Source organism: Chiloscyllium plagiosum, chromosome 22, assembly GCF_004010195.1.
Source record: "Chiloscyllium plagiosum isolate BGI_BamShark_2017 chromosome 22, ASM401019v2, whole genome shotgun sequence".
NCBI lineage: Eukaryota > Metazoa > Chordata > Chondrichthyes > Orectolobiformes > Hemiscylliidae > Chiloscyllium > Chiloscyllium plagiosum.
Window position 1 is genome coordinate 36486889 of NC_057731.1, and position 19133 is coordinate 36506021.

At 39.7% G+C, this 19133-nt stretch overlaps 1 protein-coding gene across 6 annotated transcripts in view; it reads right to left on the reverse strand.

The window, feature by feature from the left end:
* Positions 1–19133, reverse strand: part of LOC122561213 (actin-binding LIM protein 1-like) — a 377099-nt gene that overhangs the window by 22632 nt on the left and 335334 nt on the right. For all 6 annotated transcript variants that reach the window (XM_043712803.1, XM_043712802.1, XM_043712800.1 and 3 more), the window contains 2 exons: positions 15890–15977; positions 2276–2334 (listed from right to left, as the gene is read on the reverse strand). In XM_043712803.1, coding sequence (XP_043568738.1) covers positions 2276–2334; positions 15890–15977 — 147 coding nt within the window. The remainder of the gene's footprint in view (positions 1–2275; positions 2335–15889; positions 15978–19133) is intronic.

The window sequence follows — 19133 nt, forward strand, 5'->3', positions numbered from 1 at the left end:
ATATTGTGAGCAGTTTTTGGCTCCATATCTAAGGATGTGCTGGCATTGGAAGGGGGCCTAGAGAGAGCTGACAAGAAGGATCCCTGGGATGAAGGGCTTGTCGTACAAGGTATGGTTGAGGACTCTGGTCTATACTCAATGGAGTTTAGAAGGATGAGGGGGCCATCCCATTGAAACTTACAGAACACTGACAGGCCTGGATAGAGTGGACATGGAGAAGATGTTTCCACTAGGAAGAGAGACAAAGACCTGAGAGCATAGCCTCACAATGAAAGGATGACTTTTTAGAACGGAGATGAAGAGGAATATCTTCTGCCAGAGCATGGTTAATCTGTGGAACTCATTACCATAGAAGGCTGTGGAGAGCAAATCAGAGTGTCTTGAAGATAGAGATAGATAGCTTCTTAATTTGTAAGGGGATCAATGATATGGAGAGAACCCAGGAGAATGGGGTTGAGAAAGATCTCAGCCATGATCAAATAATCAAATGCCAGAGCAGACTTGATAGGCTGAATGGTCTAATTCTTCTCCTATATCTTATGATCTTAAAAGAATTATTCCTTTTACATAATTTGATCTCTCTTAAATCAAAATGATGTAATTAAAAAGCCTTTTCTGTTCTTTTGTTGAGATTGCCTAATTCATACATCTTGATAAATGGAATATTTGCCAAAATAAGTAGACATATTGTACTAGAAAAAAAGACAGTAATGTGTCTGTTAAAATACAGTCCAGAGGAACTTCACACAAAGATATTAATTCATCTGCATGCTAGGATACGATACAGCCACTTCATTCCATTGAAAAATCTGATGAAGGCTTGTTTTCCCGTCTCTGCATCACTTCCATAGAAGGATAAGGTTGCAAAACGTCTTTGTTAGGAATGGAAAACATGGATAAAAATTACAATACTCTGTCATTTCAGCGAACAGGACAAATGTTTTGTACCACAAAGCAAGTGCTATTTCCCAATTTCAATGAGAGCATTAATTTCTCCATTTATTTCTTAATTTAAAGAGGGTACATAGATTTGAAAGTTTGAATTATCTTAACGACAATTAACCTTCTAATTATAGAAACAATTTGTTTCAGTGTTCACTATTGATCTGAGAGACAGGCCAATATTACTTTGTACATTGCTTCACTGCGAACCTGTTATTATATTGCCCCATTATAACTTTAAAGCAACAATTACATGGCATAAAATAACTTACTGCTTCTGCTTAAGAATTTGACTGTCAACTTGGCTTCAAGGTTAACAGCATGGTTTTACTGCAGATTAATTTTGTGTTTGCAGGCTAACTGATCCCATTCTCCTTTATCATGAGCTATCCGAATCCAATGATGAAAGCCAACAAATTTACAATGAAATATTATCCACATTCTCTGAAACCTTTGCAAGACAATTTCAAAAATTGCTTTTTACAAGTTCCTCTAATTGACTTTTATTCCTTGTTCATACGTTCACTCGATTTCACAAATTTCATTTTGTTATTGTGGAGGGAGTTTCAGAATTTTGACCCAATGACAATGTATTGCTAAAACAGGTTAGTGTGAGACTGGGAGGGGAGCTTGAAGGTAGTGGTGCTCCCCAGTGCCTGTTGACCTTGTTCTTCAAAGTGCTAGAGGTCAGATGTTTGGAAGGTGCAACTGAAAGAGCCTTGATGAACTGCTACAGTGGTTAAGGCGCATATTGCTGCCTCTGTGCAGCTCTATTCAGAGGGTGTAAATGTTTAATACTTGAAGCGAGTGCTAATCAAATGGGATGCTATTTTCACTATTCAGAGTTTAATGGGTTTGAGTTACTTCTGTTGCGCTAAGCACTGCTCCCCAGCTGCCCTCGTGCTGAGGCTGGTTAATTATACTTTTGCTCCACTTTGTGGCCTCAGAATTGTACCAATGCTAAATCAAAGATATCAAAGTCCCTGTAATTAACAAAATCTCACAACTAAGGAGCAGTCACTAATCTTCACCATGTGTCATGAATACAAATCATATACCATTCCATTTCTCTGATAATATTTTCTCCACACTACATTCACCAAAATCATAGACACGTTCTGTAAAAGCATTTTAAGGTTATATTTTGTGCAACAAGCTGAGGAAACTTTCTCCACTTGGTAAAATAGAAGAGGATAGTAGACTCAGGAGAGAAGTAAACTGGTTTTCTACACAAAAAAAAATGAACCAGATGAAATCAAATCCATGGTAACTGGATAATGCATATGTGTATGATTAGCACTCATATTGTTGCTTGTTTGCATAATGTACTCACCCTTTGTTTCTCTTCAGCCCTGGTAGACTTCTTACAGTCGGGATGCCAAACCGTGGAACCTGTTAGGAGGATGATTGGAATCTGAACATGAAACTCTATAAAGTGAATGATCAGTTCCAGTAACTAAGCAACATTTGCATTATCACTTTTTAAAATGTTTTGCTCTGTTTGAAAGATTAATACAGGGGAGATGATGGCTGAGTGATATTATTGCTAGACAATCAATGTAGAGACCCAGATAATGTTCTGGGGACCTGAGTTTGAATCCCACCATGGCAGATGGCGGAATTTCAATTCAATAAAAATCTGGAATTAAGCTCTAATGATGACAATGAAACCATTGTTGATTATCAGGAAAAGTCCATTTGGTTCACTAATGTCCTTTAGGAAAGGAATCTGTCATCCTTACCTGGGCTGGCCTTCATGCGACTCCAGACACAGCAATGTGGTTGACTCCTAACTGCCCTCTGGGCAATAAATGCTGGCATAGCCAGTGATGCCCACATCTCAAAACAACACAATAGAAGAATGACCTGCACTATAGAAAACCCTAATCTTATAAAACAATACAAAAATGTATTTGATAAAAATGATAAACTATAGCCACTTTAAACATTAAAATGGGAGCTGAAATTGAAAGCTTATTTCACTAACATAGGTAGTAAGTTGACAAAAGTATAAATGGCAGCTATGATGATTGCACTCAGAGAATATAGAAGTTTTTTTTCCATTTTGGAAAGCATAGCTGGAGGTTGTTCTTTTTACCTGGTAACAGTGCCAAACGTGTCTTGGTCAGGTATAATAGAAGTTGGCCAAACATTATCCAAGCAATATACTTTCTTTGCTATTCTGATAAAAGATTTCCCAATGGAAAAATTATGATGTAAGTGCTGTGATCAGTTAATTGCCAATTTAGAGAAGCTCATGGTTGTACTGTGACATGATGCAGTCCACTAACATGAGCTATTGTACCAGTAAGACCACTGACACTGATGAAGATGTTATGAAAAGCTTGCCTTGGCTCTGCTCCAAGACATTATTTTATATTTATGCTTCTGTGGCCATTGGTTGGACAAATAGAGACAGCATATGATGAACACTGTAACTCTTGTAATGAAAAATTATTATTTAATAAATTAATTTACAATGTCATTGGTTGTATTAATTTATTTACAAATGTTATAGAACATAGAAAAATACACCACAGAACAGGCCCTTTGGCCCATGATGTTGTGCCGAGAATTAATCCTAATGTAAAATAAAATAATCTAACCTACGCACCCCTCAATTCACTGCTATCCATGTGCATGTCCAGCAGTCGCTTAAATGTCCCTAATGACTCTGCTTCCACCACCACCAAGGCAACGCATTCCATGCATCCACAACTCTCTGCGTAAAGAACCTACCTCTGATGTCGCCTCTATACCTTTCTCCTATATCTTAAAACTATGACCCCTCGTGCCAGTCAATCCTGCCCTGGGGAAAAGTCTACAGCTATTGACTCTATCCATGCCTCTCATTACCTGTATATCGCGATCAGGTCACCTCTCTTCCTCCTCTCCAGCGAGAGGAGGAAGAGAGAGAAGTCTGAGCTTAGTAAATGTCTCTTCATAAGGCAAGCCCTCCAGTCCAGGCAGCATCCTGCTAAACCTTCTTTGCACCCTCTCCAAAGCCTCAGTATCTTTCCTCTAGTAGGGTGACCAGACCTGGACACAATATTCCAAGTGTGGTCTCACCAGGGACTTGTAGAGCTGTAGCAAAACCTCGCAGCTCTTAAACCCGATCTCCCTGTTAATGAAAGCTAAAACACCATATGCTTTCTTAACAGCCCTACCCACCTGGGTGGCAACTTTGAGGGATCTATGTACTTGAACACCAAGATCACTCTGTTCCTCTACACTGCCAAGATTCCTGTCTTTAATCCAAACTATCTGCATTAAGGAGGTTTCAAGTCGATATTGGGAAAATTGAAATCACCCATAACAACGATCCTGCTACATCTGCATTTTCCCAAAATCTGCCAGCCTATAAGTTCTTCAATCTCTCTACTGCTATTAGGGGGCCTGTAGAAAACCCCCAATGAGGTGGTTGCTCCCTTGCTGTTCCTAATTTCCACCCATACCAACTCAGTAGGCAAACCTTCCTCAACAACAGTCGTTTCTGTAGCCGTGATGCACTCTCTGATTAGCAATGCTATACCCCTCCCCTTTTTCCACCCTCCCTGTTCATTTTAAATATTCTAAACCCTGGAACATCTCGCAACCATTCATGCCTCTGTGAAACCTACGTCTCCGTTATGGCCACAACATCATAGCTCCAAGTACTGATCCATTCTCTAAGTTCATCACTCTTATTTCTGACACTCCTTGCGTTAAAGCAGACACAGTTTAACCAATCCCTTTGTTTCATCACATGAGAAACCTTCCCAATATTTTCACTACATCCTGTTTCTGTCCCATCTACAACTACTTGTCATTTAACTTGTTAACTTGTCATTTATATCTTGAACACTTTTTAAAGCAAAGGTAAGGCAAAGTTGCCTTAGCCTTCGTTGCTAAGTCCTTTGAGCATAGAAGTTGGGAAGTCATGTTGAGGTTGTATAGGACATTGGTGAGGCCTCTTCTAGAGTACTGTGTCCAGTTCTGGTTGTCCAGTTACAGGAAGGATATCATTAAGTTGGGGAGAATTCAGAAGAGATTTATCAGAATGTTGCTGGGTATGGAAGGCTTGAGTTATGAAGAAAGACTGAATAGGCTGGGACATTTTTCACTGGAGTGTAGGAGGTTGAGAGGTAACCTTACAGAGGTTTATAACATCATAAAGGGTACAGACAGGATTAAAGGTAGGTGCCTTTTCCCTAGGATAGGGATTTCAAGACTAGGGGACACATTTTTAAGGTGAGAGGAGAGAGATTTTAAAAAATATGAGGGGCAATTTTATTTACATAGAGTGGTTTGTGTGTGGAATGGACTTGCTGAGGAAATGGTGGAAGTGGGCATAGTTACAATGTTTAAAACTCACTTAGACAAGTACACGAATAGGAAAGATTTGGAGGGATATGTGCCAGGAACTGGCAGGTGGGATTAATTAAGCTTGCGATTATGTTCTGCATGGACTGGTTGGACTGTTTCTGTGCTGTATGACTCTACAACTCTAGTCCCAGAGGACCAAAGAACTGCAGTCTCATTACAGAGAGACTAATGGTGGTGAGTTTAACCGGGGGAATTGAACTGCTGCTGTTGATATCACTCTGCAGCACAAACCAGCCATCCAACCAACTGAGCTAATAGGTAGTAATAAGTGAGCAATTGGATATATATGTATATATCAATAAATTTTAAACCTTTTATTAATGATTTCTGCCTGTTTGATTCAGTGAGCTTCAGATATGAAACAAATTCCTTAATTGATAACTTAAGGAACCTGACTGGCTTATTTTTTACACTAAGTTAGACACAGTTAAGTATTTATTTATTACATTCGCAATATCCTTATTGTGTTAAATTCAAACCTGTTGTCACTAATATAGAAGTAGAGTGGTGAGAGAAGTCAGTTCACCTTTCCTGACTTGAGTTTAACATTACATGCTCCTGAATTCCTGAAACATGTTAATTTGTGTTTGTTTCAGATTAGCACAATTTGACTTGGAATCAAACCCTGCAGAACATTAGAGCTAAAGATGGCTGCTTCAGTGCCAAAAGATGCACTTAATTACTATGGACTGAATTCAAATGTTAGGAAAATAAATGCAATGGTCTGTGCTTTGAGTTCATTTCTTTTTACAATGTTATTCTCAGTGAAAACTCTTCTTGCATTTGGAACAATAACCAGGCCTTATTCATGTGTTTTATGGCATACCTCTATGTTCATGATGTCTCAGTGATACAGCCAGGCAGAATAACATTTATACAGCATTTCATCAGAAAAGTCTCAGAAGCTTCTCAAGACAGGTTCAGTACATTTAATTTTCTTAGAGTACAGTGGCAGTTATCTGGACAACTAAGATCCTACTAACGGTAGCTAAATGATACATCAGGGAAGTATTTGGGAGGGCCTCAACATCAGGCTGGGGATGGTGTTGAGATGGGTCAATTGAGACCCAAGGTTTCCATGTGGAGGCCAGGGGTTCTGTCTGCTCATCCAGCTAAAAACGTGAAGAGGCAAAAAAAAACATCTGGATCTTTTTGGCTCTTTTTTCAAACTTGTTGACCTGACAAGGAAGTCACAATGATGCTACTGTACAGGCCTCTAACTAAACTGCAGTTTGGGCTTGATATTATATTTTGTACCTAAACTCAATACTTAAGGAAGGATCCTTGTTTGCGCCTGTTAACAAGTGTAGGTTGAGTGGAATTGATGGGAATAAAGGATTAATGCAGGCCAGTTCCACAGCCTTTCTGAGTGCCCTTCAACTTCCATCAGGAAAAGAATGCGAACATTTTCTTGACAGTGAGTGATGTGGTATTTTGCTCAAGTCTTGGAGAGTGCTTTAAACTAAATCTTCTAATTCAAACAGAAGGGTGCTACCAGCTGAATCAAGCTGTCAATGGTTTCAATGCAGATAAAATGATCTGAATGGTCTTTCTGAGCTCCCCAATAACTACTGTACACAAATTCCTTTATAGTTTCCAGTCATGGAAATGAATTTACATACTCAATGTGAAGTACATGATTTTGTTGTTCTGTGTTTAAAAGTATCCCACCTTATTTGTACAGTAGGAAATGACAGCAATCTAAAATTACCATTTTGAGTTTAAGAGTGAATACCAGAGCAATACACCAGCTAATTTCCCGCTCTTCAAACATCTCCACCTTAGTATAATAATCAATCATGCCATCTCTACTTTTTAATGCCTTTGAAAGATAGTTATAATAAACTGTTCGAAAAGGAGTTATACTCCATTTAAAAGTTTGATAAAAGCAAACATCCACTGGAGTTTTACAAGTTTTTGAGGATTTTAAATCTGGTTGTTCTTATCTGTATGATTGCTCTAAGCCCCTAAATTTAATGACCAATGTTATCAATGGAACAGAAATCAATTAGAGTCACAGAGTGATAGAGGTGGACAGCACGGAAACAGCCCCTTTGCTCCAACTCATCCAGGCCAACCAGATATCCCACCTAATCTAGTCCCATTTGCCAGCACTTCGCCCATATCCCTCTAAACCCTTCCTATTCATATACCCATCCAGATGCCTTTTAAATGTTGTAAGTATACCAGCCTCCACCACTTCCCCTGGCAGCTCATTCCATACACACACCACCCTCTGTGTGAAAAAGTTGCCCCTTAGGTCCTTTTAAATTTTTCCCCGCTCACCCTAAACCTATGCCCTCTAGTCAATGTACCCTATTCATGCCCCCCCCCCACACCCATGATTTTATAAACCTCTATAAGGTCACCCATCAGCCTCTGATGCTCCAGGGAAAACAGCCTCTCCATGTAGTTCAAATCCTTCAACATTGGCAACATCCTTGTAAATCTTTTCTGAACGCTTTCAAGTTTCACAACATTCTTTCAATAGGAGGGAGACCAGATTTGCACACAATATTCCAAAAGTGGCCTAACCAATGTCCTGTACAGCCACAACATGACCTCACAATGCCTATGTTCAATACTCTGACCAATGAAGGAAAGCATAGGATAGTGAAGAAGGCGTATGCTATCTACCTGCGACTCCAAATTCAAGGAACTAGGAATCTGCACTCCAAGGTGCAGCTTTGTTCAGCAACACCCCCCAGGTCCTTACCATTAAGTGTATAAGTCCTGCTCTGATTTACCTTTCCAAAATGCAGCATCTCACATTTATCTAAATTAAACTCTATCTGCCACTCCTCAGCCCATTGGCCCATCTGATCAAGATCCTGTTGTAATCAGAGGTAACCTTCTTCACTATCAACTGCACCTCCAATTTTGGTGTCATCTGCAAACTTACAGGTGACACCACTGGTCACAGGCCTCTATTCTGAAAAACAACCCTCCAGCACCACCCTCTGGCAATTACCTTCATACCAATTCTGTATCCAAATGGCTCATTCTCTGTATATTCCATGTGATCTAACCTTGCTGATCAGTCTACCATGAGGAACCTTGCAAAACGCCTTACTGAAGTCCATATAAATCACATCAACCACTTTGCCCTCATAAATACTCTGCATTACTTCTTCAAAAAACTCAATTAAGTTAGTGAGTCACAATATCCCTTGCACAAAGCCATGTTGACTATCCCGAATCAATCCTTGTCTTTCCAAATACATATACATCCTGACCCTCAGGATTCCCTCCAACAACATGTCCACCACTGACATAAGGCTCACAGTCCACAGTTCCCTGGCTTTTCCTTACCACCTTTCTTAAATAGTAGCACCACGTTAGCCAATCTCCAGTCTTCTGGCACCTCACCTGCAACTATCTCAGCAAGGGGCCCAGCAATTACTTCCCTAGCTATCCAGAGACTTCGAGGGTACACGTGATCAGGTCCTGGGGATTTACCCACTTTTATGCATTTTAAGACATCCAGCACCTCCTCCTCTGTAATATGGACATTTTTCAAGATGTCACCATCTATTTCCTCACATTCTATATCTTTCATGTCCTTCTCCACAGTGAACACTGATGCAAAATACTCATTTAGTATCTCCCCCATCTCCTGTCATTCTACACATAGGCTGCCTTGCTGATCTGTGGAGCCCTAATCTCTCCCTAGTTACCCTTTTGTCCTTAATATATTTATAAAATCCCTTTGGAATCTCCTTAACTGTGTTTGCCAAAGCTATCCCATGTCCCCTTTTGGCTCTCCTGATTTCCCTCTTAAGTATACTCCTGCTGCCTTTATATTTTTCTGATGATTCACATACACTTCCTTCTTTTTCTTAACCAAACCCTCAATTATTCAAGTCATCCAACATTTCCTGAACCTACCAGCCTTTCCTTTCACCCTAACAGGTATATACTTTCTCTGGATTCTTGTTATCTCATTTTTGAAGGCTTCCCATTTTCCAGCTGTCCTTTTACCTGTGAACGTCTGCCTCCAATCAGCTTTCGAAGGTTCTTGCCTAATACCATGAAAATTGGCCTTTCTTCAATCTTGAACTTCAACTTTTAGATCTGGTCTATCCATTTCCATCGCTATTTTAAAACTAATAGAATTATGGTCGCTGGCCCCAAAGTGCTCCCCCACTGACACCTTAGTCACCTGCCCTGCCTTATTTCCCAAGAGTAGGTCAAGTTTTGCACCTTCTCTAGTAGGTATATCCACATATTGAATCAGAAATTTTTCTTGTACACACTTAACAAATTCCTCTCCATCTAAACCCTTAACACTGTGGCAGTCCGAGTCATAAATCCCCTACCATAACCACCCTATTATTCTTACAGATAACTCAGATCTCCTTACAAATTTGCTTCTCAATTTTCCGCTGACTACGGAGGGGGTCTATAATACAATCCCAATAAGGTGGTCATCGCTTTCTTATTTCTCAGTTCCACCCAAATATCTTTTCTGGACGTATTTCCATGATTATTCTCCCTAAATACAACCATAATGTTATCCCTTATCAAACATGCCACTCCCCCTCCTCTCTTGCCTCCCTTTCTGTCCTTCCTGTATCCTAGAACATTAAAATGCCAGTCCTGTCTATCCATGAGCCACATCTCTGTAATTGCTATGATATCCCAGTCACATGTTCCTAGCCATGCCCTGAGTTCATCTGCCTTCCCTGTTAGGCCCCTTGCATTGAAACAAAAGCAGTTTAATTTATCCGTCCTACGTTGTTCTCTGCTTTGTCCCTGCCTGCCCTGACTGTTTGACTTGCTCCTTTTCCCAACTGTATCAGTCTCCAATTGATCTCTTTCCTCACTATTTCCCCGGGTCCCACCCACTCCCACTTTACTAATTTAAATTTTCCTGAGCAGCTCCAGCAAATCTCCCTGCCAGCATATTACTCCCCTTCCAATTCAGGTGCAATCCGTCCTTCTTGTACAAGTTTCTTCTACCCCAGAAGAGATTCCAACAATCCAAAAATTGTTCTCCCTTGCACCAGCTCCTCAGTCACACATTCATCTGCTCAATCCTTCTATTTCTACCCTTAGTCACTCGTAGCACTGGGAGTAATCCAGATATTACTACTCCTGAGGACCTCCTTTTTAAATTCTTGCCTAACTTTCTCCATTCTCCCTTCAGAATCTCATCCTTTTCCCTTCCTATGTCATTAGTTTTACGGACATTTTGGATTTATTGTTACGTAATTAGAAAAGATTAATTAATAGACTTGCTGTAAATGTGTTGGTTAACATCATAAGATAGATTTTCGAAGTTTTAATGTCATATAATTCATTCAGAAATTACGTTTAATGAAAGGAATTTATGAAAATTTGAGAAGATAAGGTGGTTTGCAAAAATGCACAAAAAGATTTGAAGTTAGACAGACAATAGCTAGTATTTAAAGAAACACTACACAGTCTACAACAAACATCTATTCTTCTGAGACAGAAATACCCAAAGAAAAATGTAAATCAACAGTGGCTAAAGAAATAAATTAAATATTGCATTCGAACCAAAGAAGTGGCTCATAAAGATGCCAGAAGAAGTGGTCAGCTGGAGGATTGGGAGCAATTTAGAACCCAATAAGGAGGATTAAGAAATTGTATTAGACAGGAATATCAACTACCATGGAACATAAAGCCAGATTACAAATTGCTTCTTTAGTTATGTGAGAAGGAAAAGATTAGGTAGGAGAAATGTGAACCTATTACAGCTGGGTACAGGAGAATTTATAGTGAACGGGAAATTGATGAAGAAACTAAACAATTATGTTGCATTTGCATTCAGAGTAGAAGCCATAAAAAATCTCTCTAAACTACAAGATGACCTACAGAGGTCACAACTACAGAGTTTGTGAAACTGTTGCACTAAAATTAACTGGTATTAGTAAATCCACAATACTTGAAAAGTGAACTAGACAAGGTTGAGGAATCCTCTGAGCCTGATGAATTTCATCCCACAGTGTGAAAGGAAATACTAAAGAGATAATGAATTTATTGGTGGTTATCTTTCATAATTCTGTAGATTCTAGTAAGATTCCTGTTGAGTGCAAGATCGCGATATAAATATCACTATTTAAAAAGGGAGGAAGAGGGAAAGTAAAGAACTACAGAACTATTGTGTGTCAATAGTAGTGACATGTTAGAATCTCTTATAAAGGATGTGATCATTGAGGAAAGAATGGTAAAACTGGGTAGAATCAACATTGAGTTCTGACAGGGAAATCATGTTTGACAACACTGTTGGAGCTCTTTGAGGATATTAGCTGCAGTGTTGATTAAGAAGAGCTAGTGTATGTGATGCACTTGGATTTTCAGAAGGTTTTTCTTAAGATCCTACATAGGGGGTTAGCAAATAAAATTAGGGCACATGAGATTGAGGTTAATACGCTAGTTTGAATAAGATTAGTTAACAGACAGAAAGTCAAGAGTTGTAATAAATATATCATTCTCAGGATGTAGGCTGTAATTAGTGTGGTACCACAAGGGTCAGTGCTCAGTCCACAAATATTACAATTCATATGTATCATTTTGATGAGGGGACCATTTATAATGTTTTCACATTTGCTGAAGACTCCAAATTGGATGGAAATACAATTGATGAGGAAGGTGCAAATGGGGATTCAAGAGTACTTGGTTAAGTGAATGGGCTAGAACGTAACAGATGAAATTTAATGTAAATAAGTATGAAATTATTCACTTCTATTGAAAAAAACTGAAAAGCAGATTTTTTCTTTAATGATGAGAGGTTGGGAAGTGCTCTTGTCCAAGGGTACATGGATGTCTCTTGTTTACCAGGTTGGCAAAGAGGTGCAGCAAGCGATTAGGAAGACAAATGGTATATTGGTCTCCATCTCAATGAGGTTTCAGTACAGAAGTAAAGATGTCCTTTACAGAAGTAAAAATGAGCCTTGGTGAAGACTCACTTGGAGCATTGTGAACATCTTTAATCCCCATATGAAAGGAGGTTTATACTTGTAAGAGGGTCTGCAAGAGAGGCTGATCAGAAAGAATCATAGAAAAGTTACACTGCAGTGAGAGACCATTCAACCCATCATGTCTGAATGAACAGAATAGAACAGTCCTTCTTAATCACACTTATTAGCGCTACATCCGTAGCCTTGCAAGTTACTGTGGTTCAGGTGCTAGAATGTATTGCTTTAAATGAGCTCAGAGTTTCCACCTTGATGTTGATCAAACCAAACCCCCTTAAAATATATTAAGAAGATAGCCTGGACTGCAACTATTTCTTATTTTTAAAGGCAAGTATAAGATGTTGCATTCTGGATGCAATTCATTTTGTCAAACTATCAGGGCTGAAGCAAAACACAATTCCTTTACTATAGTTAAAATACAAACAAAAGAAAGAGAAATTGGAATAACTTAACTCTATTAGAAAGTTTAACAGAATAATAGATTAATTAATTACTAAACAGCAACTGCTCCAATATAGTAACATCCCATAAACACAGCCTTGGCAAAGGCAATTTCAGTGAAATAGATTGTCTCACATGCAATTCTCCAGTCCAGGAGGAATGAATATCAAGAGAAAACTCAGACAGAGAGAGAGAGTGAGAGAGAGAGAGAGAAAGAGAAAGGGAGTGCGAGAGAGACACAAGTGTTTTGCTGTAGCAGAGAGTGATGTATATCAGCTTCCACATCTGGCTTTGAGACCCCAGCAACTACTAAAAGCTAAAACTAAAACCCTAGTTCTGTGGGAGCTTGACCCCACCCATTCATGCTGCTTCTATTATCCAACTTAGAAAAAGGCCCAAGGCCTCACAAGTTATTTACTTTATTGGCCTGGAATAGATCGCTCAGCATCTGTCTCAACCACTTCTCATAAAAAAAAGGACAAAATGCCAGAGTATCATCACAACCTCAACCACCAAATTGGGCAGTGACACCCATCACCCTGAGATTGAAAATATGATTGGATTACCTACAGTGTACAAACAGGCCCTTTGGCTCAACAAGTCCACACCGACCCTACAAAGAATAACCCACCCAGACCCATTCCCCTACCCTACATTTACTAATGCACCTAACAGTATGGACAATTTAGCATGGCCAACTCACCTGACCTGGACATCTTTGGATTGTGAGAGGAAACCGGAGCACCCGGAGGAAACCCACATAAACACGGGGAGAATATGCAAACTCCACACAGACAGTCGCCCTAGGCGGGCATCGAATCTGGGTCCCTGGCGTTGTGAGGCTGCAGTGCCAACCACTGAGACACCATGCTGCCCCATTAGGAAAGATATTTTCTAATGTTCCCTCTCTCTGTAATCTTTCTACTAATCACCTAAATCTATGTAAATCTATATATTGAGCTTTGACAAAGGGTCAGTTAGACTCAAAACGTCAGGTCTTTTCTCTCCTTACAGATGCTGCCAGACTTGCTGAGATTTTCCAGCATTTTCTCTTTTTTGGTAGGGGACCTAAATCTATGTCCCCAGGTAACTGATCTCCCTGTTAGGGAAAATCCATGGCTACTATCCAAACCTTTCATTATTTTGTATACCTCAAATAAAATATCCCTCGGCTTCCAAAGTACAAATTGTTGGAAAAGCTCAGCAGGTCCGCCAGCATCTGTAGAGAGAAATCAGAGTTAACCTTTTGGGTCGTGTGACCCTTCCTCAGTTCTAATACAATTCTAGCATTGCAGCCTTGTTTTCATTTGTTGCATTTTGTCCAATGAAGGAAAGCGTTTCATGTGTCATGTTTACTACCTTATCTATTTGCTATTTCACCGATGTATAGACATGCACCACAACGGCTTTAAATTTTCTCTGTTGCTCACAATATTTTCCCATTTTATTGTATAACCCCTTTTTTTTGTTTGCTCTCCCTAAATACAAAACATTGAAGTTGTCTGGGTAGTATTCTATTTATCACTTTTACACATTCTCATCCAAGCCACTGATATCATGCGACAGTGAACATCCACCCTCTTCACTACCAATTTTTGTGTTATTTGAAAATCCCCCAAATATGACTCCCACACTTAAGAGGAAATCATTAACATGTGCCATAAATAGCAAGGGATCCAACATCAAATCTTGTGTAACACCAAATGAAAGAGATTCCATTTGCAAAATCAACATCGGCCATTATGCTTTTGTCCTGTCACTGAGCCAATTTTGAATTCAACTCGCCACGTTCCCCTGTATCCCATGGGCTTTAATTTTTCTGACCCATAAGATTGTGCAAAATACTTCACTAAAATCCATGTACACCTACTCCTTGTTATTTGCAGATTCACTGCCATCGACCCTAGATCCCTTTTTTCTCTCCCATTGCCGCATCCAGTTTGATCAGATGGTCCTTTATGGTAGATAGGAAATTTATACTGTAGACATCTGAGTTTTTTGTTATCCATGGGAGGATTGTGCCTTCAACCCCACAGATAATGAGGATTTATTGCAGGCAATATCGACTTCACTACCCTCATTAATCTTCCTTGTTACTTCCTCAAGAAAATCAATGAAATTAATAAGACAAGAACCTTCTTTAATAAACCCATGCTAACTATCCCTCATAAATCTGTGTCTTTTGAAGTAACAGTTAATCCTATATCTCATTACTGATTCTACTAATTGATACATTTCTAGCAACTACCCCCCGTCACTTAATGTGGCATTGAGAGATGATCAGCAATGATCTAATTGAATGGTGGCACAGAATTGATGGTTTTTTGTTTCATTCACAGGATGAGGGTGTCACTGGCTAGACCAGGATTTATTACCCATCTTCAATTGCCCAGAGTGCTATTAAAATTCGACCACAATGCTGTGGGCCTGGAATCCACATGTAGGCCAGACCAGGTAAGAACGGAAGTTTCCTTCTACAAAGGACATTAGTGAACCAGATGGGTTTTCCAACAATTGTTGTCATTAGACTCTTAATAAAGATTTTCAGTGAATTCAAATTTCACCATCCACCATGGTAACATTCGAACCTGGATCCCTAGAACATTAGTTGAGTCTTTGGACTAATAGTCCAGTAACACTTACACAAGCCCATCGCCTGCCTTGCTGAATGGATCTCGTCTTACTGCTATGTTCCTTTCTCATAGATAAATGAGAAATGTGGAGTAATATCTATTTTCCTTGTTATCCAACCCCCGCATCAATTAGCCTGTGATTATGCATATGAAAAGTTCTCACATCTGAAAAGTTGGCTAATCCTGGGCAGAACCTCCATTCAAATACATCTAGAGTTGAAGATTTGAAAATCTCCGCTTTCTTGTGAACTGCTATTAAAGGTACTGATCCTGCTTGCGGTAAGTTAATGCCATAAAACAATGTTACATTTTAGGAAGCCTGGATGTGAAGCAAAACAAGAATAGCATTGAAACAGAAAGGGTAGTGAAGTCTGCTAAGGTACAGTCTCAGGGTGGCGCAAAGTGAGCCTTAATTTGCAACTGATCATGACATATTTGGTTTGCAAGTGTTCAGTGTTGACACTGGGTGACCGAAGCAGGTTAGTATTTAAACTCCCAGCAATGCTATTTCTTATCTTGATTGGACCAAACATACTTACATTTTTGAAAAGAGTAACATCTTACCTTGCAGGTACATTTCTTCCCCTTCTGTAAACATCTGGTTGCATTTGCTGCATCGTGCACAACTCGGATGATAATGTTTGTCACCTGCCTAGAACCAAAAAAATGCTTGTCAACAATCACGTTTGAGAAACAGCAAATGATAAGGCATACAACTGTACTGGACAAAACAAGGTTCCATACTTGGAAATGTTATAGTGTGAAATCTCGCATTTTGATTCAAATGAACTAGCTATCCAAGGATGAATGAATTTGCTTCTCCTAGATTTTACCACCATTCTGTAACTGAAACCATATTGCAAATAGCAAGCAGCCAGTGATGCAATACTCTGACTGTTCCACTAATTTGGAGAATTCAAACAGGCAGCATACTTGCAACTAAAAAAAGCATACTTGCAACTACAATCTCTTGGAATTCTTCCAAGTCTCAGCTTCATGTAAATATGAATGACAATATGCTTACAACTGAATTCTCAGTGTGACTCCTGACAGGGCTTGTTGCCCGAGAAATCGTGAGATGACGAGTAATTTTCAGACATAAGCCAAGCTGCAATCAGCCACAGTAACAAATGAAATATCTTTTTGATTGTTTAGTGCAGACATAATGAGCAATACAGGACATGCCAGATGATTTGAGGATGTAGATTAAACCAAAACAATTTTCAGGGGCAAGATGGTACATGTAGAACTAAATAGGAGTTTAATGAGTATCATTTTAAAAGTTAACAAATACTGAAGCTTTTTGATACAGAATGTAAATATGGTTCTAATAACAAGTCAATGACCTGAAACACTAGATGAGATTTTTCCAGCCCTATGCAGGCTTGAAGGTGGGGCTCTAGGAAAACAGGGAGGTCAAAAAGCAGGATGGTACCCTTAGGCATTCCCACTTTGGGGGATCATTCTCAGGAGTTGGCTGAGAATTGAGCCTGCCTAGTACACAGAGATGGGCAGCCCTCTGACTGGGAGTCCATACCCTGTACTTAGTAAATCAGTGATCCTAGAAGTGGACAATTACATTATATGGAGAATTGCTCAGCTGGTGTCACTGGTGCCAAGGGTACTTTCAGAATCCTCCTATATGAATGCAGCATTGGTATCCTGAAGTGCTTGGGAAAATCTAGTCCATTAAATATTCACATCTCTCATTCTCTCCCCACAGATGTGTCAGACCTACTGTGGGTTTCAGGTATTTTCCATTTTTATTTCAACATCTTAGTATTTGGCCCTTGAGAATACATACCTTGATGGTGGCACTGTGTTATCTATACTGGGCAGGTTCCTGGTTCAATCTTTGGTCTGTGTTAAGTTGCCTTATCCCAACTAATAATTGAGCTACTGCATTGGATATTATTGTCTTGGCTGGAGAAGAAAGTTAAGCCAGGCTCCTTGCTGTTGCTCTCTATCCAATAATGTCTGCTCATGCTTACTCATGTGTGCTTGCCTGGTTGGTTCAGGACTGTATTTGGCTGCAATGTTTTTGCAAATACCCACTGTCCATGAAGATGGAGTTCTGTGCAGAGCCACAGAATCAGAGTACTGTACCTTCAGTTGAAGAGAGAGACACCTGACAATGAAAGAAATTGCCTGCTCTGTTGAGTGAAGCTCTGCCAGATGTACTGGAGTAAGCAACGTGGCACCGAGCCAAAGCAAACCCCGATGGATAAATTGGATGAAGAGATGTGGCAGTGAAGCAATCATGTCATGAGCTACAGATATTTGCTAACTGCAAACTGAGCAGGTCTTCAGGGAGGGAAGAGAGACGTATCAAGCAGCTGCTGTCTTTTCACTCCCATTCCACCTGTGTTTAAATTTCTGGCCTTGTCTGGGGTGGGGAAGGGGTTATTAACAACAATGCAACAGCAATTGAAATACTTTCAGAAACAACAGAAACACATTTACCAAAGTATTAGTAGTAAATTACTATTTTTACACTCTTTCAACCCATGAATATATCTTACATTTTTGACTATAGAAGCACTTGCAGTCATGAGTTGATTTTTAGCACAATACGATAGATTCAGTCACTGCCTCAAAAGACTGAAGGTGCTTTCTTTGTACTGCCTTCAAATTATTGGTCCCATCTAATGCACCTACTGTTGGTAATAATAGAGTTGACTTATGTTTTTTTCCACAGTTCTCTCTATCACATACTGACAAAGGTCTGTCTACATTTTACAAATATCTTTCCTTAACCCCCACAGTTTTCCTCTCTTTCTCATTCCTTAAAATCTACTTTATTAGCTAAGGTTTTGATCATCTGACCCATGTTTCCTCCTTTGGAACAGTGTCTATTCACATTATTTACCTGAGACAGATACGTCATTCTCCTGCATTCAAGACAGGTTGTTGAAAGGACTTGCAGAATGGATACAATAGAAACCTGACTGAAAATTAACTACAAGATACAAAGGATTGTGTTACAGTACAGCGAGGGATTGAAATGTGTCAAAACCATGAAAGCGAGCTTCAACAGGCCCATCAATGCCCTGTTAACCTCAGGTTGTAATATATTTAGGAAACACCAGTTTCTTGTTTCCTTCATTACAACAGCAATGACACTTTAACAGAACTTAAGAGTCGTAGAGTCATAGAGATGTACAGCATGGAAACAGACCCTTCAGTCCAACTTGTCCATGCCAACAGATATCCCAACCCAATCTAGTTCCACCTGCCAGCACCCGGCCCATATCCCTCCAAATCCTTCCTATTCATATATCCATCCAGATGCCTTTTAAATGTTGTAATTGTATGAGTTTTCTCTGGCAGCACGTTCCACACATGCACCACCCACTGCGTGAAACAGTTGCCCCTTAAGTCGCTTTTATATATTTCTCCTCTCACCCTAAACCTATGCCCTATAGTTCTGAACTTCCCTATCCCAAGGAAAAAACCTTGTCTAATTACACTATCCATGCCCCTCATGATTTTATAAACCTCTATAAGGTCACCCCTCAGCCTCCGATGCTCCAGGGAAAGCAGCCCCAGCCTGTTCAGCCTCTCTATAGCTCAAATCCTCCAACTCCGGTCAAAATCCTTGTAAATCTTTTCTGAACACTTTTAAGTTTCACAACATTCTTCTGATAGGAAGGAGACCAGAATTGCATGCAATATTCCAAAAGTGGCCGAACTAACGTCTTGTACAGCCGCAACATGACCTCGCAGCAACACTCCCTAAGATCATACCACTAAGTGTGCAACTCCTGCTCAAATTTGCTTTCCCAAAATGCAGCACACCGCATTTATC